The sequence below is a fragment of the Enoplosus armatus genome, chromosome 8, assembly GCF_043641665.1.
Source record: "Enoplosus armatus isolate fEnoArm2 chromosome 8, fEnoArm2.hap1, whole genome shotgun sequence".
NCBI lineage: Eukaryota > Metazoa > Chordata > Actinopteri > Centrarchiformes > Enoplosidae > Enoplosus > Enoplosus armatus.
In genome coordinates, this window is record NC_092187.1 from 4,828,309 (window position 1) to 4,848,367 (window position 20,059).

At 41.4% G+C, this 20,059-nt stretch overlaps 1 protein-coding gene and 1 long non-coding RNA gene across 2 annotated transcripts; both read right to left on the bottom strand.

Moving 5' to 3' along the window:
- Nucleotides 1-262: 262 nt before the first annotated feature.
- LOC139289589 (uncharacterized) lies at nucleotides 263-3,604 on the bottom strand. Its single transcript, XR_011597462.1, has 2 exons — nucleotides 3,474-3,604; nucleotides 263-700 (listed from the first exon to the last, which is right to left on the bottom strand). It is a non-coding gene; the product is annotated as an uncharacterized lncRNA (long non-coding RNA).
- A 519-nt stretch (nucleotides 3,605-4,123) lies between these two features.
- LOC139288622 (phosphatidylinositol 4,5-bisphosphate 3-kinase catalytic subunit gamma isoform) lies at nucleotides 4,124-15,556 on the bottom strand. The gene is made up of 13 exons (XM_070909957.1): nucleotides 15,514-15,556; nucleotides 15,126-15,394; nucleotides 13,479-14,695; nucleotides 12,559-13,210; nucleotides 11,654-11,719; nucleotides 10,786-11,005; nucleotides 9,662-9,756; nucleotides 7,936-8,079; nucleotides 7,723-7,813; nucleotides 6,898-7,028; nucleotides 6,338-6,449; nucleotides 6,018-6,175; nucleotides 4,124-5,364 (listed from the first exon to the last, which is right to left on the bottom strand). Exons 2-13 carry the CDS (start codon nucleotides 15,369-15,371, stop codon nucleotides 5,107-5,109), a joined length of 3,390 nt encoding a protein of 1,129 aa, XP_070766058.1. The 5' UTR covers nucleotides 15,372-15,394; nucleotides 15,514-15,556; the 3' UTR covers nucleotides 4,124-5,106.
- Nucleotides 15,557-20,059: the final 4,503 nt, after the last annotated feature.

Sequence of the window (20,059 nt, forward strand, 5' to 3'; positions counted from 1 at the left end):
TCAATCAACTATCCCATAATGCAATGTGTTGCATTTTATAGAAGTGAAAACAGTTCTTCACCCCTCAGTGATGACGCAAAATGATGTGTCGGCAATCTGGATTTACTGCTCACCATTGAGTAAATCGCTGAGTATCCATTATATAGAGAGTAATGATAGACTGGCGTAACAGAGGGCATAGCCCTTTCCGAAATGCTATGAGTTGAGACCTTGAGTAGATAGAGCACCTCAGTCAGGGAAAGAGCAGACAGCACATCAGGATAAATTATTCAGAACAAGCTTTATTTCTAAAGACTAATAGCACGGAAGCATAAAGAAATGCTCTGTTGCTTTACTTTTACAAAGTGAGCACTATTTCAAATGACACTTACTAAACAATAAAAAAAAATAAAAAAAGACAAGACGAACAAAGAGAACGAGACGTAACAAAGAGTGCATTAAAATGTGTGCACACAGTATGAGAGTGACCCAGAGTGGCGAGGCTGGTGGGACACGACAGCAGAAACACTCTCTGAAAATGCAGGAGGATTCTCTCTGCTACTTAATATGCCCCCCCACCGGAAACACCAGCAGTCATTTGTAGAAGACGCCGACTGGTCCTGTAATTATTCCCATTTGCGAGAGATGTGGCGTTTTCTTCCTGCGTCGCGCCAGCAGACCCAGGAGGAAGCAGAAGGCGAGAGAGGGCAGGGAATCGGTGCTGGAATTCACAATAAAAATGAAAGATTGTTTGAAAGATTGGCTCTCGTTAGCGTGTTCCTGGCTGGCATAGCATGTTAGCCATTAGTTTTCCTGCTACAGTAGTCTCTATATACCCACTGTCCATCTCCACAGGTGTTTTCACTAATCGTGCCTGATTAGGCCTCTAATATGGACTGTGTGGGCAACTACACTTGATTGACATCTCCCTCACTCGCCTGTTAGATTTCTTGCACCTGATAGGGTGGGACAACATACTCTGTTATAATTCTTACTGGTATAGAGATATAGATATATAGGTATATATATAGAGAGAGAGTTTTGTGACACCATGAAATTCCATAATGTTTAATGTCTGGATTTTATTTTTACTGTGTAGAGTGGAACAATCTTGCTGCATGGGACTGATCTTGTGTGTGTTTGTTCCTATTACAAATTGACAACTTGGATACAAAGCATAACTTTGCACTCTTTGGGTTTTGTGCCTGAGGAATCATCTGATGGTCACTTAAAAGTCCTGTCTTTTCCCTTATTTGTCCTCCTTGAGGGAGTTTGGGTGGTCACGGAGCGTTGTTGGCAACCCCTTCCAGCACAACCGATTTCAAATGGTGCTAGAAAAGTCTATTCCACTCTGAACACCAAAGGAAATCAGTGACACTGTGAGGGAGCAGTGTTCACCGCAGCCCAGAAGAATGATTAGCTTCTGTTTGCATTGGTCATTGTTAAGTGACAGGGCAGTGGATCATTATAGCTGTTTAATGGTTTATTGACAGCTCCCTCCTTTCCTCAGACATGTACTGTACATGAACCCGACCAACACCTGACAGGACAAAGTGCTGAGTCTTTGCTTCCAATTTTCAAGCTGGACAAACAAAGCAGTTGTTACTGAAACAAAGTCTGTTTCTGAATAGGACATGTCATTTAATTTTTTCATTTATTTAATTCTGCATTTGTTATTCTGCAAAGGCTGCGTTGGCGTGATACTGGGATGGCAATTCACAATAAATAAATGGAAACCGTCGATGAAAACAGCACAGTGTGTACCTTGCTATTGCATTGAAATTCTGAAAATTGCAAACGCTATAGTTTTGCATTTGCTAATGTTTGTGTTGCTTTCTGATAAAATGAAGTCTGCTGGAAAGCCAGTACTTTGCTGATTGCAATACTAGACCCAACTGATTCTCACACAGTGTTTTCCAGACTTAAATCACGTAACAAAAACTGAACTTGTACGATGTAGTTACAGAACAAGCAGGGGGCATTAGTCCCTCTTTTATCCATCTATTTCTCAGGGTTGCCATTGGCATATGCTTCATACTTTGAGACAGCATTCCTTCTGTCCACTTGTTGAACTGCAAGTGTATTGCACACACGCTCTTCTCTTTCCTGTCCTCTCCCCATCCATGGCCCGCCTCGAGAGTTCAATTGTTGGGGGATTGCAACAAAGAGTCAAAGAGAGACGACAATATTTGGGGGACGTGTGACGCCATGCAGTGTCATGACTGGTTAGCTGTGGGCCACTGCAGCTCCAAGCACTTTCAGTATGACAGTGACATAGAGACATGGACACGCCAAACGACAGAAATTAGAAAGGGTACATTTTGGAGATAAAGATAAAAACTGAGACACATAAACTGAATTATTTTCACTTTTAAAAGTGTACTTAAATGAAGATATCAGTCGGAAATCTGAAAATTGTGTCCAAAGACCACATATTTTAACATTTAAGGACTATGGTGTTGCATAGGTAGCAGGAGCAATCCAAACAAGACAGGAGAAGTGCTTGAGTTTCACGTTATCAAATTGAAGTTGTTGACTACAATCTACAACATTATTTTTGTCATCAAGATCAAACCGTGATTTTCTAGTTTCCTTAATGTCTCTATATAATCCTTTTATCCCTAACTTTTACTTTCCCTAAATGACAGGGCCAAAAAAGCACCACTGTGCAGGATTGAGTCCCAAAAAAAGGGCATTTATCCGCATTTTTCACTTCCGGTTCCCTTGTCTCAAAGTCAATGAGTTTTTTGAATGGGTTTTTGTTTAGTAATAAGGTCTGTGGTTAGCACAAGCTTAAAAAACGTTTTGTTCTGCGACATAAAATACGTCAGTCAACACCCCACTCTTGAATTTTGAAGGTTTTCCATGTCTTAAAAAAGGCGGTTGCTAACAAGTGGCTAAATGAGACGGTGGTTGTTGCAGACATTAATGTCTTCATGCCAAACATGGAAAGTCATCTACTCACTACTCTGCCTTTACTACCTTGTTGTGTATATACTCTATATATTTATCTATCTATGTATCTATATCTATCTATATTATCTTAAAAGGTGGAAGCTTAGTTGTGGTGATGTTGAAAAAATGCGACCATGGTGTAGTTCCTTTATAGCCTAACATTAGCTCTTTACTTCTGGTAATTCCATTTACGCTTCAAAAGCCATAAAAGTGGTGTTCGTTTGTGAAGATTATCTTGCTGAACAAAACGTGTAAGTATCATAAACTTTTGTTTGCCCCATTTTCTGCAAAAATCCAAAATCCTATGGGAAAATCCCCAATGGCTTTTTGTTGAGGGAACCAGGGCAATGCTAACTTCTATGCTGGCCTACAAAAATACATCATCCCTGCAGCACTCTATACAGCCTCACCGATTTGCTAGAATATCTGTAGACTGTCTATAGGGGTCTAATGGGATAGCTCCTGGTTTATTTGACCTGATACAAAGAAAACACACAAATGGGTCTGATAATTACTTATCAGAGACAGCATGGACTTACCATGTGCAGCAAGCTGTAGAGAATCAAGGAAATTTCATGTCCGGTGTTGTCCTCAGGTCTTATCAACTAAACAAAATGCAAGACAAGGTAAAGGGCACAGACGAAGAGAGGGTGAAACAAAAGGATGTAGAAAATTAAAGAGTTTGTAAAAAATAAAATAATTATGGTGGTTTTGTCAAGAGAAGGATAAATAAACCAGCAAGAGAAATTAGGCAATGAAAAACAAAACTAGGGCACAGATACAACGAGAGCAGAGAAGCGGGGAGACAGACAGTGCAAAGATGAAAATGATAAAAAATAAATGACAGTAAGCAAAGCAATCCGTGTGGTCCTGGGCCATGTGGCAGTGATGCTGTCTGTCTGGCAGTCTCAGACAGTGTTGGGCGCTGTCTCCTGTACCCCCTTCCTCTGCCCTGAAGCCCATCCCTACCCCTCCCTTATACCCCCCTATACTCACCCTAAAACCCCTGACCCCTCCTCTCCCTACATTTCTCCCCATACACCGTCCTCTTTCTGCTCCAATACAATGCCTGCATGTATGTACACAGCATGTATGTTTAACCCCCCAGCCCGTGGCCTTAATTGCATCACAATGGGAATTATTCAAGGACCACGAGGTCTCATGTTGCAAGACAAGAAAATGTTAAAGATGACACATCACGACGCGTAGATTTTATTCAATGCAAAAAATAGGACAACTTTTGAGGATATGAACACAAGTGAAGTCAGACTCTTTCACGCCACCATTTACTCGGTGTCTTGCATGCTGTGCAAAAAAAATTACAATGGTACTCCTGTGATGTAGTGTTGCACTTCTATATTTGGAGCACTAGTGAGATACAGAATAAAAAATAATCAAAGCGGCAGAGGTTGAGATATCCTGACTTTTAGTCCCTAGAATGGAACACTGGATCCTAAATTTGCAACAATGCAACTCAACAGCATCTTTTCATGACCTTCAGACCCTCCCGGCCTTTCAAAGGTCACACCTCCAATTTGTAACAGGCATTATGCTATAATTTGTATTCTCTAAGACGGAGACTATATAAGAAGTGGACGTAGCCACCGTGACGTCACCGAGTTTGGCAGTTTTGCCGTCGCCATCTTGTTTTTTTTGGACCCAGAAGTGACCATATTTGCATGAGAGGGTGGAGCTGGGGATCTGAGAACTGAGGACAGGGGTGAAGGGTGACGTTTTATGTAAAAACAATATAGGGTTATACATTGTAACATATGAAAAAAAAAAACATAGAGTGCTCAAGTCTCAATTGCTCAAGTAGTTTCATGATGTGTGACCATGGAAACCACTGCAGCCTCATTACAGCCTAAAGCAGCAGCCTTGATAATTCTCATATATCAAGCCTATTAGCCCATTCAGCTGACTGTTAGCGTTCATTGATTTCTTTATTTCTTTTCTATTCTTGCCTGTGGCTGGCCCATCATGCTTGAAGTATTTTAGCCCTTCCTGTTTAGAAAGGTGGAGGAGCTTCTTTGCCGCTAAATGCCTGTGGCTCCCAACTGAGGAGAGGGCCGCTAGATAAAACATCAATAAAATACATGAAAATAAACAATAAAAAAAAAAAAATCCCCACCTTCAGTCCTGAAGCAGTATAATTTAAAATTAAAAAACAATCTACTTGATGCCTGCCACCATGTGGATCCACCAGTTGGCCTGCACGGTCCAGCCCAGCTGCTCACACTCAGAGATTTGCTGGAGGAAATGCTCCTTGGCCTCTGCCTCACCCTGTTCCTCCTGAAGCGCCACCCGCAGGTAGTGCATGTCCTCTGCAGTGCTCAGCTCCGGGATACCCGTCAGCAGCATGAGGGAGAAAAGAGTGACCAACAGACGAGAGTGCGAGCGCAGGGAGAGGTACGCTTGGGTGCAAGTGTCCTGATATGGGCAGGTGGGAAAGACAAGAGAAGGAAAGGAGGACAAGGACAAAACATAAAGAAATTAGGACAAAATATCTACAGTACATTTACCCAAGATGACCCTAAAATAATTTTGTCAAAGAAATGATGCACTCATTTAATAAATGCAAAATAAATCTAAAAATCTAATATAATAATCAAAACAGAGAAACGCATGGCCTTCATCAGCTGATGCCAAAGGAAAACAAGACTTCATCATCTAAGCATAGGACTTATTCTGTTGTATTCACTGACATTTCAAAACAGTTACAGAGTAACTTCACACCAGGCTGAAAAGCAGGGTTTTGCTGCACTCTCTGGTTGAAAGTTTCAAGCCTGTTTCACCTCTGACTGCACCCAGAATCATGTGGTCAGAAATGTGCTCTGTTGCACCTGTAACCACACCCAACAGTTATATCATTGGGCCATGGAGTACCCCTGTGCACAGACAGGGTAGGAAAGTGGGAAAGTATTGACAGACATACTAACGCACTGTTGGTTTAATGGTTTTAGTCTAGAAAAATATATAACAAATCCAGCCTTATCCTTTGAATTAAAGTATCAGTATAATCACCAGTCAGACACAAGCAAACACATAATCACACCTCCACACACATAATCAGGTCTTCTCACCCTGAACTTCTGAAAGTAGAGGCTGTTGCGCCCTTTGACCCTGCCCATGACATACAGGAAGTCAGGCGTGAGAACGAATGGTACACGCTCCCTGCTCACGCCAAGGAAGTGCTTCCTGTTCCCCAGGATGTGACCAAAGTCGATGTGAAACAGGTTCCCTGAGAGGCCCGGGAAATACAAAAGCATTTAAGTTCTGTTCATCAACTCATCTGGTTTCATAATTCAATCTTAAACTGTCTTAAACTAAACGGATTGTTCACGTTTGTAGAAATGCAGACAGGTTTACTCAGCTAATGTGAGCAAGAACTTGGAGTGCATGCCTTGGTCTGTGATCATGATGTTGTCATTGTGTCGATCTCCTATACCCAGTACATAGGTGGCCACACAGTAACCAGCACAGGACTTCACAAATCTCTCCACAGTCTTGTAGTGCTGTCGTCAAATGAGATCACAACAGTTCAATAATTGGTAGATCATTATGTTGCAGAGCATGACCTGTTCTAATGCATCTGATACCTACACTACAATTATGAATACTATCTTATATAATGAATGAATTAATAAAGGAATAAACACTACACTCTTTTTTCAGACAAGCTGTCTAATGTTTGTCATTGGTAGGTAAAAATTAAAGTATGTTGAAAACATTTAGTGGCAAGATATGTCCAATGAAAAGAAAAAGCGTCGCTGTATGAGCAGTCAAAAAGAGAAATTACGTTTTTTCAGTGTTTGAAGGCATCAGCACCTCTTCTACACTGACCAGCGTGACCCAGTGTGTCATTTAAACAACACGGAGCATGCTTTTTCATTTGGTTAATTTGGCTCCAATTTTAAAAAAAATTAAAACTTGAATCTTGTCCGTGTTTTCCATATAACTTACAATTTCCTGGAGTGGACATTTGGACTTGAGCCACTCAAACAGAGCATCGTTTCTGAAGGCTGCAGTCGTTCCTCCATGGCTCTTCTGGACGGCAGCGATGGTCACTGCATTCCTCACAATCTCAATCATACCTGTTGAGGAGAGTTTTTGGATTCATGATGAGAAATTATTCATGTTAAAAGAACTTAACTTGTGAAGCACCAGAGTGATTTGACATTCTTGCATACTTATTGTTGCCCATTTAACTCCTCTTTATCTTGTAACTTTGTTCCAACCAGTGCCTGAATTGTACCAAAAAAAATATGATATCTGTTGGCCTACAGATTAAATTGGATAATGACAAGGAATACCAAAGGCAAGTCCATAATGTAAGGGCCAGACTGCATGATGCAGTCACATCAAATGTCACCTTGAAGGACAGTGTGTCAAACAACATAAACTGAGTATACCTGAAAACGTATTATTTCAATTTCCTACTTTATCTTCTGGTAAATCAATATTTAGCCTTGCAATAATGGCATTATTATTATATAATGATGGTACTTGCTTACATTGTTGCATTGGCTCAGGCCTGAAAACATACAGCCCTTCAGTGCTTTGTTGTCATGCTTTTTTGACATTCAAAATTGGATGAAAGCAGATGAATTCCATATAACATCTATATTAGGTCTATAAGAACCCTTGTCAGTTGCTAAAGTTTCTTCCCGGTCCCGTGTTTTGTTTTTAATCCATTTTAACAAGGACATTTTCAGCGCTGTTTTCTCAGCGTTATGCCAGCTATAATTTCCTAGAAGGAGGTTGCCTGAAAAACTATGGTGCTAGTACCTATGTTGTGTCCTGTGGAGATGCAGCCATATGGAACAAGGTTAAGATCCAGAGATTTCTCCTGCCAGATAGAGTCCATCACCACCAGGGTCTGAACAGGAAGATACATAGACTCAGGTGTCACTTTATGATAAAATACATGAAACACCAACCTTCTTTTGTCATTAAGATGAGTAATTAAGGCAAAAAGAATGTAAATAAAATGGCCTTGACCTGAATGATCAGCATGTCCTGCCTGAGGTCGTCCCCCTGTTTGAAGATTATGCCGACAGGTGTAGCAGAGACGGGCGACGGCATGGGAGAGAACTCCAGCCACAGTGGCTTCTTCTTTGAGGCCATCACCTTGCATTTGTCCAGCTGGACGAGAGGGATACGAGGAGAACTGATTGGTTTGTGTTATTGAATTTTAAAAGGTCCTAAAAGTATCACCTTCTTACCATCAGTGATGAGGTCTCACATGAACATTTTCTGCCAGTTTTTGCTATTTCACGTAAGAGATTTCTGTATATGTGTTTCTCTATGTGCTCCTCTCACTGGTTTGAAATGGGTAGGGCTCCATTGGGAAAAGGTGATGTCCCATATTTCCGTGGACCGATCAGAGTTTAGCAACATTTAAATCCAGATGAAGCAGATTAAAGAGTATAACTCTTAATAAATAATGACTGTTGTTTTTTCCAATGTTTAACTTTTTTTTGCTTATTTTTGCTCACTACTTCGGGCATGAAACGTACAAACAAGAGGAAATAATTCATTTAACAGTGTTGTGAGTCTTTAGAGAGAAATAGTTTACATGTTTTGTACTCAAACATGTTTTCCTTTACAGTTTGTCTGACAATAAAATACTGCAAATGTAAAACTTTCATTAAGTGTAAAAGCTTGAATCACCATTGTGTTATATGAAGCAGAGAGAGTGAAACTGACACTTTCTGATATAAAAATGCTTTCTATCACTATGTCTGCCTATGATTGGATTTTTACTGAAGCAACAGATGTTGAATCATTTTCCTTTGACGGGACAAACAGTGTTTATTTCAATGTTAAAACGGGTTTTTCATCATGAGGCACATACTGTACATACACACACGCCGTCCCCCTCCATAAGCTATGAAGAGCCTAACAATATTTTTCACTGTTGATTTTTATCTTGTTTTTAGTTGTGCGTCTCTAGAAATGGCAATGTTGGCTGGTCAGTCGGTCTGAAAATATCTCAATAACCATAAGATGGATTGCCATGAACTGAAATACAGTCCATTGATTGCAACAATCACGAGGTGAACGGTAAAAAAGCTGCCACCTCTACTACGCCCCACAGCTGCTCCCCCTAAGCTTTCCAGCGCCTAAAACTGTAATAGTAAAATACAATTTTCAGTCTCCACTATGTCCCCAAACAGTCGAAGGTAAGCCAGGCAAGAAATAAGAGAGAAAAAACATAATGGATAACATCCCTCGCGACCTCTTAAGCTGCGTTCACTCACAGCTGGTCAGCACAACAGAAGGGAGTGAATACTGCAAAAGCTGCTGCTGCATCTGGATGTGATTTGGAACCTTAATTGATAACAATGAGCTGCAGGTGCGCAGTTGCAGTTTATTACATTTGAATCAGTCATGTTTATGGAAGGTTGAGCTGACAGTTCACAGGGAGTGGGTTTTAATAAAACCCTTAAAACTGCAGTGTCTGATTGGCAAATAAATGTATTTAGTGGCTTTCCTCTAACATCCATCTGTTAATCTGAGCACATGAGGCTGCACACAAACAGACTGGGAATAATTTAGTCACAATTAGATTAGGTAGTCCAGTATCAATCACTGTTAAATGCTGCTAGAAAATGAAGGACAAAAGTGCATACCTGCACAGAAGACTAAACATGCTGGACAAAGAAATATAATCTAAATGATTTTTATTCAACACACGCACAGACATGGCGTTATCATGGCTTACCAGGATCTGTCCAACTTTGATGCGGGGGTCAAAGGGCAGCAGGAATTCACCTGGCAGATTACAGTTTCTAAGAAGCTCTTGAAGCCTGAGGGGAGCTAAAACACAAAGACACAATTAGGAAGATTAGTTTAGTGATGCATCAAGTGGCTTCTGCCAGGATAGGGGTACCTGGCACAAAAAAACAACCAAATAATATATATATGCAGAAGCCCATAAAAAGGGGGAAAAAATTAACTCAGCAACTTATGTGCAAAAGTACTCTTTTATTAAAGAGAAACAGGCTTAATGCCTTTCAGCATGATATCAGCAGCAGGTGTGCAGCACCATTTAATATACATACAAGATACCCAGCCACCCACATTTGCATAACTCCCTGTGGACTGGATTTCTTTGTGCATGTTAAGGGGAGCTCAACACCTGGTGCTAATCGCCCAATCACTGATGGCTACAAGAGTGGGCGTCGGACGTTTTTTTAATAACAAACTATTTCTGCGCTGAAGCTGTTGCAGGTCTTTCTGGGGAGTTGCTGCTTTCCCACAGCTCATTAACATTTACATGCACACTTATACCAAGTGCTTGAAAAAAAAGATTGAATGATTGATGGATTGCCGTGAAACTTTGTTCAGACATTCATGGTCCCCAGATGATGCATCCTACTGACTTTGGTGATTCTCTGACTTTTCCTCTAACGCCACCAGCAAGTTGACATATCTGGCTTTTAGTAAAATGTCTTTACAACTATTGGATGAAATGCCATGAAATTTGGTACAAATTTCCATGTTGTCCAGAGGATAAATCCAAATGACTTTGTTGATAAATTTCTATTTATCCAATTCTTTCAGCACTAATTAGCAAATGTTAGCATGCAAAGACACATAACTAAAATGGTGAACATAGTAAACATTACTGCGTAGCATCAGCATGTTAGCATTGTCATTGTGAGCACTCTTGCATGCTGATGTCAGCTCAAAGTACCGTCTCACAGAGCCGCCAGCATGGCTGTTGACTCTTACCAAGCCTAAAAAAAAAATAGACATACTCATTTTGGCTTTATTCTATCATTCTGTAAATGTATCACGAAAGTATACTAATCCATAAGAACGTCTTTCTTAGATATGTCCCACCTGTAGGAGGAAGGTCATTCTTGAAGAGGTTTTTAATCATTATAGCAACATCCTGTAGGGCCTCCACAGCCTGGACCTGCTTGGTGAAGCTGTCAAGCATGGCTTGACCACAGCCCAGCAGGTAGGCCTCCAGAATCACAGCCATGCGCTGGCGGAAGTAAGGACACCCTGCCACCTCACTGCGGACATACCAGAAGAAGAAGTGGCCGATTCTCTTGCTCTGCAGTAAAGGAGGACAGAGAGCAAGATACAGATACGGATGTACTGCAGCTGCAGTCCACATTTTACTGCAGTGAGATTTTACAACTTAATTTTACATGAGAGAAGAAGTGCAGGGAAAAAAAAGTCATTCTTAAAATGAGAGTTTCTCTGTTGCAGAGACGTCCATAGTATCCATTCTAACATGGATTTTTGACATAAAATCACACCTGTTCCTCTGTCTGCTGAGACCATGGTAATAATGTAAGCATGGCTGTGGTGCAAGTACAGGATCAGTGAGGTCCTGTATTTTGTAAGAACAGACTAGAAGCTTGCGCGTGCAAACATCTATAAAATTGTGTGCTTAAACCAACAACTGAATGTTTTAAATGAGTTATTCAGAAACATGCCTAATCCTTATATAACTAATGTAAATGTCTTTCTGGTTTGGATGAAGTTGCAACTACAAGAAAACACAGTGCATTAAATTATTATTGCTGTATAAGTTAATAAAGCCCTCTACCAAAAAATATCAAACCCACAGTGATTTAATTATTAAGAATATTCTTTAAATGAGGGAAAATGGCAACAAAAATGGCAAAAGGATGTACCAACATCCTTATATACTAATCCTAAAGAATGATATTGTTGTGTACGCTGTATAACTCACCCGCAGGGCTCTTTGGATGAGGTACAGAGCGAGGAAGCTGTCATGGTAAGGTTCCACTTTGAGGGTCTATATGAACAAACAGGATAGAGAAAAACTGTAATGTAGTAATGTCGCCAATCTGCAGTCTCTGAATGTGGATGAATGTACACAAGTGCAAAGCATACAGTAGTGTGTGTATATATGGCATATTAATATTTCCCAGAGACCCAGGACTCCAATCATACCAGGCACCAGGTTTCAATCATTTAGTGGTACTTAATTGATTAAATGCAGATTTATTTTGTAAAATGTACTCTTTAATGAATATGAACAGAAATAATAGAGGGCTTAAAACTACATTTTTAAACAACTATATTTTAGTTGAAAAATCCCACCCTTTTCCAAAACCAGAAAAAACCCTAAAATGTAAAGAATACAGTGTGTTTATCTGCACTAATGTTATACATCGGGTATTCCTTATCCTGAGTTTTTAAGAGTTTTCTCTTAAATGGAAATCAATAATTAAAAACATGTTTAAAAATATGAGCAGGTATTTACAGCCGAAAAGGGTTATGTTTGACAGAAACAACAGTCTGACCTTACATTTTTCCTTTAGTTTCAGTCTTTTAGCACGATATCATGTATGTAGCCATCAAGTGCATATGAAAGACTCCTTTTACAAGGAGGGCCAGCAGTCACTGACCTAACTACTGCAGGGAGAGTGTGTATTTTCAGAGCAACGTGCCTTTGGAGCAATGGGTGTTTGTTTTCGGGATAATGAGCTGTTGGACAAATGGGCTTTCGGTCCAATGGGACATTTTTTGGACTATTGGGGTTTCGAAACAATATGCAGTCCCCTTAATGAGCTAATTAGCTCATTCACTTACACTTTGTATGTGTTTTTTTTTGCCATGTCAAACTCATACCTGCACCAGCTGCAGCAAATACTTCAATACATCATCATTGGACAGGCTCTCCAGTCTCTGGACAGCTAGTCTCCTGACCGTCTCATCAGCAAAGTCCATGCTTAACAGCTCCAGGGCCACTGTAACATCCAGCTCCCCAGGATCCCAGTGTCCCAGTAGCCAGTGGACATCCTCAACCACTCTGCGGTTCATCCAGTCAACAGTGCGCAGGTAATGGGGTAGATTTGAGGCATAGCGGATGCTCTCCTCTCGGAACCTTTTGAGGCAAGCCTTGTTGGTGTTGGTCACTGGAGATGGGGATCTGAGACTTACATTGTCAGTCAATGGGTCCTGGAGAGGTTGCACATGCAGAGAGGAGGAATCTGCGCTGGATAAGGTGGAAGGAGGTGAGGAGGGTGAGGAGGAGATTGCATGAGAGGAAGCAGTAGATTTGGTTTGGGTGGGACTGTCGGAGCGTTCAGAGGGGCTAAAGCTATTTGGTAGAACTACAGGGAAGCTGTAGCGGTCCAGAAGGAAGCTGATAGCCATGGAGTCAGCTATGTCTGGGTTAGTAGCAGAGGACAGCTTGTCTGCCTGGTAAGTGATGGCCTCTTCTTCCAGGTCAGGGTAGGACCACATGTGCAGGGTGTAGGGGCCCTGGCTCAGGATGGACCTGCAGGGACAAAAAGTGCTGAGTGTCCAATGATAACTATCTACAATTTGAAATGTAGAAACGCAGTCTTTTTCTTATGAATGTCTTCCCTTATGTCTTGTTAAACTTAACTTTTCAAGGCATAATTTCCATGAAAATGAAAAGACTCGGTACAAAATTCAACTACAAGTTGCTCTTTAATCTTTAATTTTATGATCCCTTTTTGACATTTTAACTCTGAAAAGACACTGATCAATGACAAAGTTGTAACTGATATTCAAGATCTGACCTGTGATCTATGAGGAGAAGATTGACAAAGTAGAGCACCTTCCCCTTCCCTTTCTGCAGGTCTGGTGCTATTTTGATTGAAGACGATGGCAGCTTTGAATCTTTGGTTACTGAGGGTTTTGGGTCTTTGGTTGCTGGAGAGATGTCACCATCACTAGAATTAATTGTGAAACCCAGCTTTGCTCCACGTGGCAGATCCCTGAGGAGCACATCAAAGTCCAGCCACTCATTCCACAGTACTTCATCTGTGAAGGCCTTGGGAAGGGAGGACACTGAAGAGAGAACCTTGTTACCATAAAGTATTGAGGCTTTTACAAAAACAGACTGAGGGCATTTGATTGAAAGTTTTGGGATGTCAAAGCCAAGCAATTTGACTCTGAGTCTTCTGTTGCAGTCCCATAAAGATATCATGACGATGTCGTCCAAATCCTTTCCTTCCAGGCGGAGATCATCATGGTTGCTGAACTGGCCACTGGAACCATCAATAAGCGGCCAGTCCACAAACTTGACAGTCTCATCGACAAGCTGCGACACAGGGACCACTGAGAGGTGGACGTCTTGATTGGTTTTCAAGCACTGTCGAACCCAGAGAAAATCGCTGAGGAGGTAATCTCCAGATAAAAACTCCTCCCTCCCGGAGACTTTCAATACCAGACTATCAGAAGTATCGTAATCAATCTCCTGGTCTGCCATCACCCTTTTAAAAACTCTAAGAAGAACATTTGGCGTCGAACTAAAATCAACCTGTATGCTGAAGCTGATCTTGCTCATGTAATGCAGGGTGATGGGAAGCTTTCTTTTTAGCTGCTCCTGTAAGTCATTAGGAATGGGGGCACATGTTATCCAAGGCTCCGTGGCATATATCTTGTTATCCCGATTCCTTAGCTCTTGTCTTCTCGGAGATGCCAGTTTCCTGCGAGTGAATGTGAGCTCACCAAGTCTGTCAGACGCTTCTTTCTCCAGGTTGTGTCCAATCAGGTAAGCCAGACACTGCTGTTGTTTCTTTTTCTCCTCTGAATCGACTGCCACCAGCGGTTGTACCACTATGTGCGCTAACAGATGCCCTGTGACGTCACATGACCATGGAATGTCTAAAGTCCTGATAATCTGACAGTCATCGTAGGCCTCAAACCAGTCTTCCCCCCTGGCGTATAGCAGCGTGTATTTCTCTGGGTCCAGTATTGCAAGTGGGTCTGGATGGCAATTTTGTTCCTGTGCCTGAAGGCATCGAGACAAATATTGGAAAATATATTGGTTGATGGTTATAGCTTGTTTATATATTCAAACAACACTCTCCAGTCACGCTAGCTGCTCTGTGAGGTTGTATCATAATCTGTTAATAGCATATAGCACAGCAGTGCAGAAGATAAACACTATTGTCAGCATGGTAACATGCTCACCAAACTGGTTGACCGACCAAGATTGCCATCCCAAGAGGCACTCTGCTGGCATTGATATGACCAATATGTGCCTCAGTAAATATTAAGTAACAAAGTATTTATCTATAAAATGCTCTAGAATGTACTCAGCTGCCAGCTATGAATGTGTATATATGGGGGAAAAAAATGCATAAAACTGAGAGCAAAAAAACAAAACACATTTTAAACACACTTTTGAGCATTAGACCATCCAATGGGGTTTTGCCTACCTGCATACAGATGCGTAGTCGCAGCTGGTGGACGCTGCACTGTGGAGGGAGGATGACTGACACTGACTCGCAATCCATATTGACATTGTAATCCTCATCACCACACGCCTGTGGTAGACCAGGCCCAGGCTTAAATTCACAGATAAACTTCAGGTTGTTCACAGAGCAGCTTTGAGTCGACATCCCGGAGAGATAGTCCACAACATGTGGACTGACAGACTGATTCAGGAGCAATTCGGGATCCATCAATAGAGAGCAAAACCTGAAACCTGAATATGTTTCAAAAACTCTGATTATTAGATTTATCTGTGCAGTATGATTCACAGGTTGTTAATATGGCATTGCAGATGTAGTGAGCTGACAAAGCAAAACTCTAAATAAATCTTACCGCGACAGGTGCTGCTTTAAGATCCTGAGGTGGAGTCCATGCGAGACTGTGTGAGACTGTGTGTTCCCTTTTTGTGGTTGCCTGGGGACTTCCTCATTCTTTTATACCAGTTCTCAAACACCAGTGTAGAGATAAACACAAACAAAGCATTTACTGTCATTGTAAACACTTCCTTGTTCCCTTTTTTCACTTAGATAACAAATTACAGTCAGCTATTTTACAGTAAGCTATAGTTTTCACAGTTAATGTTTCACAACAGGCATTGGTAAATTGTACTGTTCTACTTTAAAACAAAAGCAATACACAATGAGATGTGTTTCCCTTGGTTATGGCAATAATAAAAGGGAGCAGTATGTCTTACTGCAATACACCAAACCTGTTTTGGTTGTTTGGCTTGTTATTTGCAACGGCACTGTAGAACTGGAAGTGGATGCACCTGAAATTCAAATCTTTTAAGTGAAAGGTGCAATTAGTGATATTTTATTTTGTCAGTGTACCTGTAGGACTCAGTGGGAACTGGCAATCATGAGCACTGCTCATTTTCATTGTCCTTTTACTATAAAGCTGCTTTAAATCCAAGTCTCTCAACTAATCGCCAAGCTCTCTACTTAAGCTGCAGTATTGACAATGTTCAGCACTTTCTTTGTGACGGATTGAAAAGTGCTTTGAAGATAATTATAAGGAAAGGTCAAGCAATGGTTCCAAGGCAAGAGTTGGTGGTTGGCGCTTTTTCCAACATGCATTACTAACCTCAATTAACCTCTTTTGATATTGTTATCATTTATTTTGCCAATTATTTGTTGTCAGAATTATGTTCAGTGGAAATGTTTTTTCCAAGGAACAAAGTACTACCTTCTAGTACCGCACAGAAGTTGTAGGGAGGTGGTAGAAGTGGATGGAGGCATACAAAGCACAGGACTTAGAGGGTTCGCATCCTGAGTCCCGTCTGTGGTTAGGTTTAGGCAACAAAAGCACTTTGGTTAAGGTTAGGGAAAGATCATGGCTTCAGGTAAATGCTGATAAAGTCAAAACATTGTCATGTTCAATTGTTATATTTTTAACCTCGACCATGGCCTTTCCCTAATCTTAACTAAGGAAGGAGCGCTACCGCAGGTCGTTCATTCCTACTGCTATAAGACTGTTTAACAGCACTATATAACTCTGTACATAAATCTGCACATCTGTACGTATTTATATTTACCATGTATATATTTATTTTGTTCCCCATATTTTTTATATCTGTATTTATTATATGTATATTGCTTTTTTTTTAAAAACTTCTGGTTTTTATTGACACAGTGCTTGTCTGCTGTGTGTTTCTGCACCTTTCTGTCTTTGCTGCTGTGACTTGTAAATTTCCCCGCTGTGGGATAAATAAAGTCTAAGTCTAAGAGCGGATACTGTGGGGAAAACAAGTGAGATATGTCGTCAGTAAATACTTAGGAAAAACATTTAACCTTCAGCATTGGCAGATCAGTAGATTAATACTACATTCACAATGATCTATGCCTTTGTGTGGAATCAAAGGGAAGTACAGTCTTACTGGGGCTTTGTAATATCTCATAGAAGCATAACCTAGAAGAAGAAGTAATGCAGTTCTCCTTTGAACTCTTCTGCTGTAAAAACAACAAAATACAGGCACAGGACCTTTAAGCTCTTTCCAGAATTTGAAAGTTTGAGGATGGCCCGTCCCTGTGTTTCTGTCCACCTGAATTCTACTTGTGGCATAGTATACTGAGGTAGCTGAGGTGTGTTTGAATCATTGAGGTGCTATATTACAGCGGCATGTAAATGTAATCAAAAAGGACAACAATGTCAGCTTAAAGCATGTGAGAATTATGCTGGCTGATCAGGATGACTTTGAAACATTTGTTTAAATTACATGTTTAGGTAAAGTATTTATTATTATATATAAAAACAAATTGGGGACACACAATGATCACCACCACAGGGAACCAACGAAAACCCTTGAAAAACCAATCTGTATTCCCACCTACTTTTCATTGCCAGTCAGTTGCAATTCATCTTTCTCTCTCCACCTGTTATGATGTACCTTGCATCTTCAGTGCAGCTTGAGTGTCTGAAAAGGGCCTAAAATGTCATTGACGTTCAGTCAAGGGAGAAGTGTTGCTTTTTTATAGCGTGGCAAATTTGAAATATATATTCTCTTGTAGAATGTAAATTAGCTGTAACCTAACTCTGGTGCAATACATTAATGGCAACATTTATGTTTAATATTGTCAGATGTTGGCCATTTGCCATTCATGATGAGTGTGTATAAATATTGAATGATCATTTTTGTTTGTGTTAACAAAGGAATGTGCAAGTGTAGACTTTCTAGGTGTGTTTCTGATGTGCTCCCTGTGTATTGTCCATGGCGTGCAATCGCAACTACCCCAAGGGCAGGAGTGCAGTCGTACACTAACATTACTGGCAACAGACGTGGCTCACACATCCATAGACCTATAAGAGTCAATTATATATACGCATATATGACAAAATATTTTGTCACTAACCCCTAGAGGTGTTAAGTCCTACAGGTACACTGGAAGCAGTGAAGAGTCTTTGGACAAGAAATGGGAACCCCATTGATTCCCACAGATTTAATTGTTGCAGCAGAAACTGGCCCATTGTAATTTTTCAAAGAACAAGTTGCTCCAGTATCCACAAGAAAAGGATCCTCAATACTGTTCACAGCAAGATGAATCATGGGGAGGGTCTCAAAAGCAGCAGTTAATTTCAAATGAAGAAAATGTTGCAAAGCTGCGGGCGCTCCTGTCTGTGGGCGTCCCCGATCTAGTTTGTAGTGGATTCGAGTTACATGGGGAATCAACCTTCTGGGCTGAGGCTGTCTCTCATCTTTCTCCGCAGGTGGAGCAGAGGGCTGCACCCGCCCTCCTGGGTTTCCTGACCTGCATTCTCTCGCCCAGTGACCAAACGTTCCACATTTATGACAGGGCCTTTCTTTCCAGCTACTCTGCCCTGCTGCTGCTGGTATCTGTCTCTGTCGCCACCCTTCTGTTAGCTTCCTTTACCACGGCCATTAGCTCCTCCCCTCCAGCCACACTGCTGGGTACTTCCTTGTTGCTGCCAGTCAGTGTGGAAAGCCTGAGCAAACATGTGGGAGTAATTCATCACAAGCTCTCTCTCTCACAAACTTCTCAAAATCCTTCCACACCCAGTTTATACAAGTCTTGACCTGCATGTTTGTGCATTTGGTGAATGCAAGTTAGATAAACATGTGGAAATAAACACAGTCAGTGGTAAACTTGACGGTTTACCATCGCAATCGAAAGTATTTGTTAGTTTGTACTTTTTACAAATTGATTTTCTAAATCTGGATACAGCTTTTCTACAGCAGTTTGTCATCCTCTTGTGCCTTCTTGTCTGTCTTTCCCATTAGTCTGTTTCTGTTTTTGTTTTTGTACTTGAATTAGTGAACATAACAGCGGCTGAAGCAACAGGAGGGTGATTCATTGGTTTGCATTTTTCTCATGCACTGACTGCTTGCATATACTCTATATGGACAAAAGTATTGGGCCACTCCTCTTAATCATTGAATTCAGCTGTTTCATTCAGTCCCATTGCCACAGGTGTATAAAATAAAGCACCTAGCCATGCAGTCTGCCTTTACAAACATTTGTGAAAGAATGGGTCGTTCTAAAGAGCTCACTGAATTCGAACATGGTACTGTAATAGGATGCCACCATTGCAACAAGTCAGTTCGTGAAATTTCTTCTCTCCTAGATATTCCACGATCAACTGTAAGTGGTATTATTGCAAAGTGGAAACGTTTAGGAACCACAGCAACTCAGCCGCCAAGTGGCAGACCACGAAATGTTACAGAGCGCATAGTGTGTAAAAGTCCCCAAAGCTCTGCTGACTCAATAACTGCAGAGTTCCAAACCAGCTCTGGCATTAATATCGGCACCAAAACTGTGCGCCGGGAGCTTCATGGCATGGGCCGAGCAGCTGCACGCAAGCCTTACATCACCAAGCACAATGCCAAGCGTCGGGTGGAGTGGTGTAAAGCACGCCGCCGCTGGACTCTGGAGCAGTGGAAACGTGTTCTGTGGAGTGACGAATCACGCTTCTCTCTCTGGCAGTCTGATGGACGAGTCTGGGTTTGGCGAATGCCTGGAGAACGTTACCTGCCTGACTGCATTATGCCAACTGTAAAGTTTGGTGGAGGAGGGATAATGCTATAGGGTTGTTTTTCTGGGGTTGGCCTAGGCCCCTTAGTTCCAGTGAAGGGAAATCTTCATGCTTCATCTTACCAAGTCATTTTGGACAATTCTATGCTTCCAACTTTGTGGGAACAGTTTGGGGAAGGCCCTTTTCTGTTCCAGCGTGACTGTGCCCCAGTGCACAAAGCAAGGTCCATACAGGCATGGTTGGATGAGTTTGGTGTGGAAGAACTTGACTGGCCCGCACAGAGCCCTGACCTCAACCCCACTGAACACCTTCGGGATGAACTAGAACGGAGATTGCGAGCCAGGCCCTCTCGTCCAACATCAGTGTCTGACCTCACAAATGCTCTTCTGGA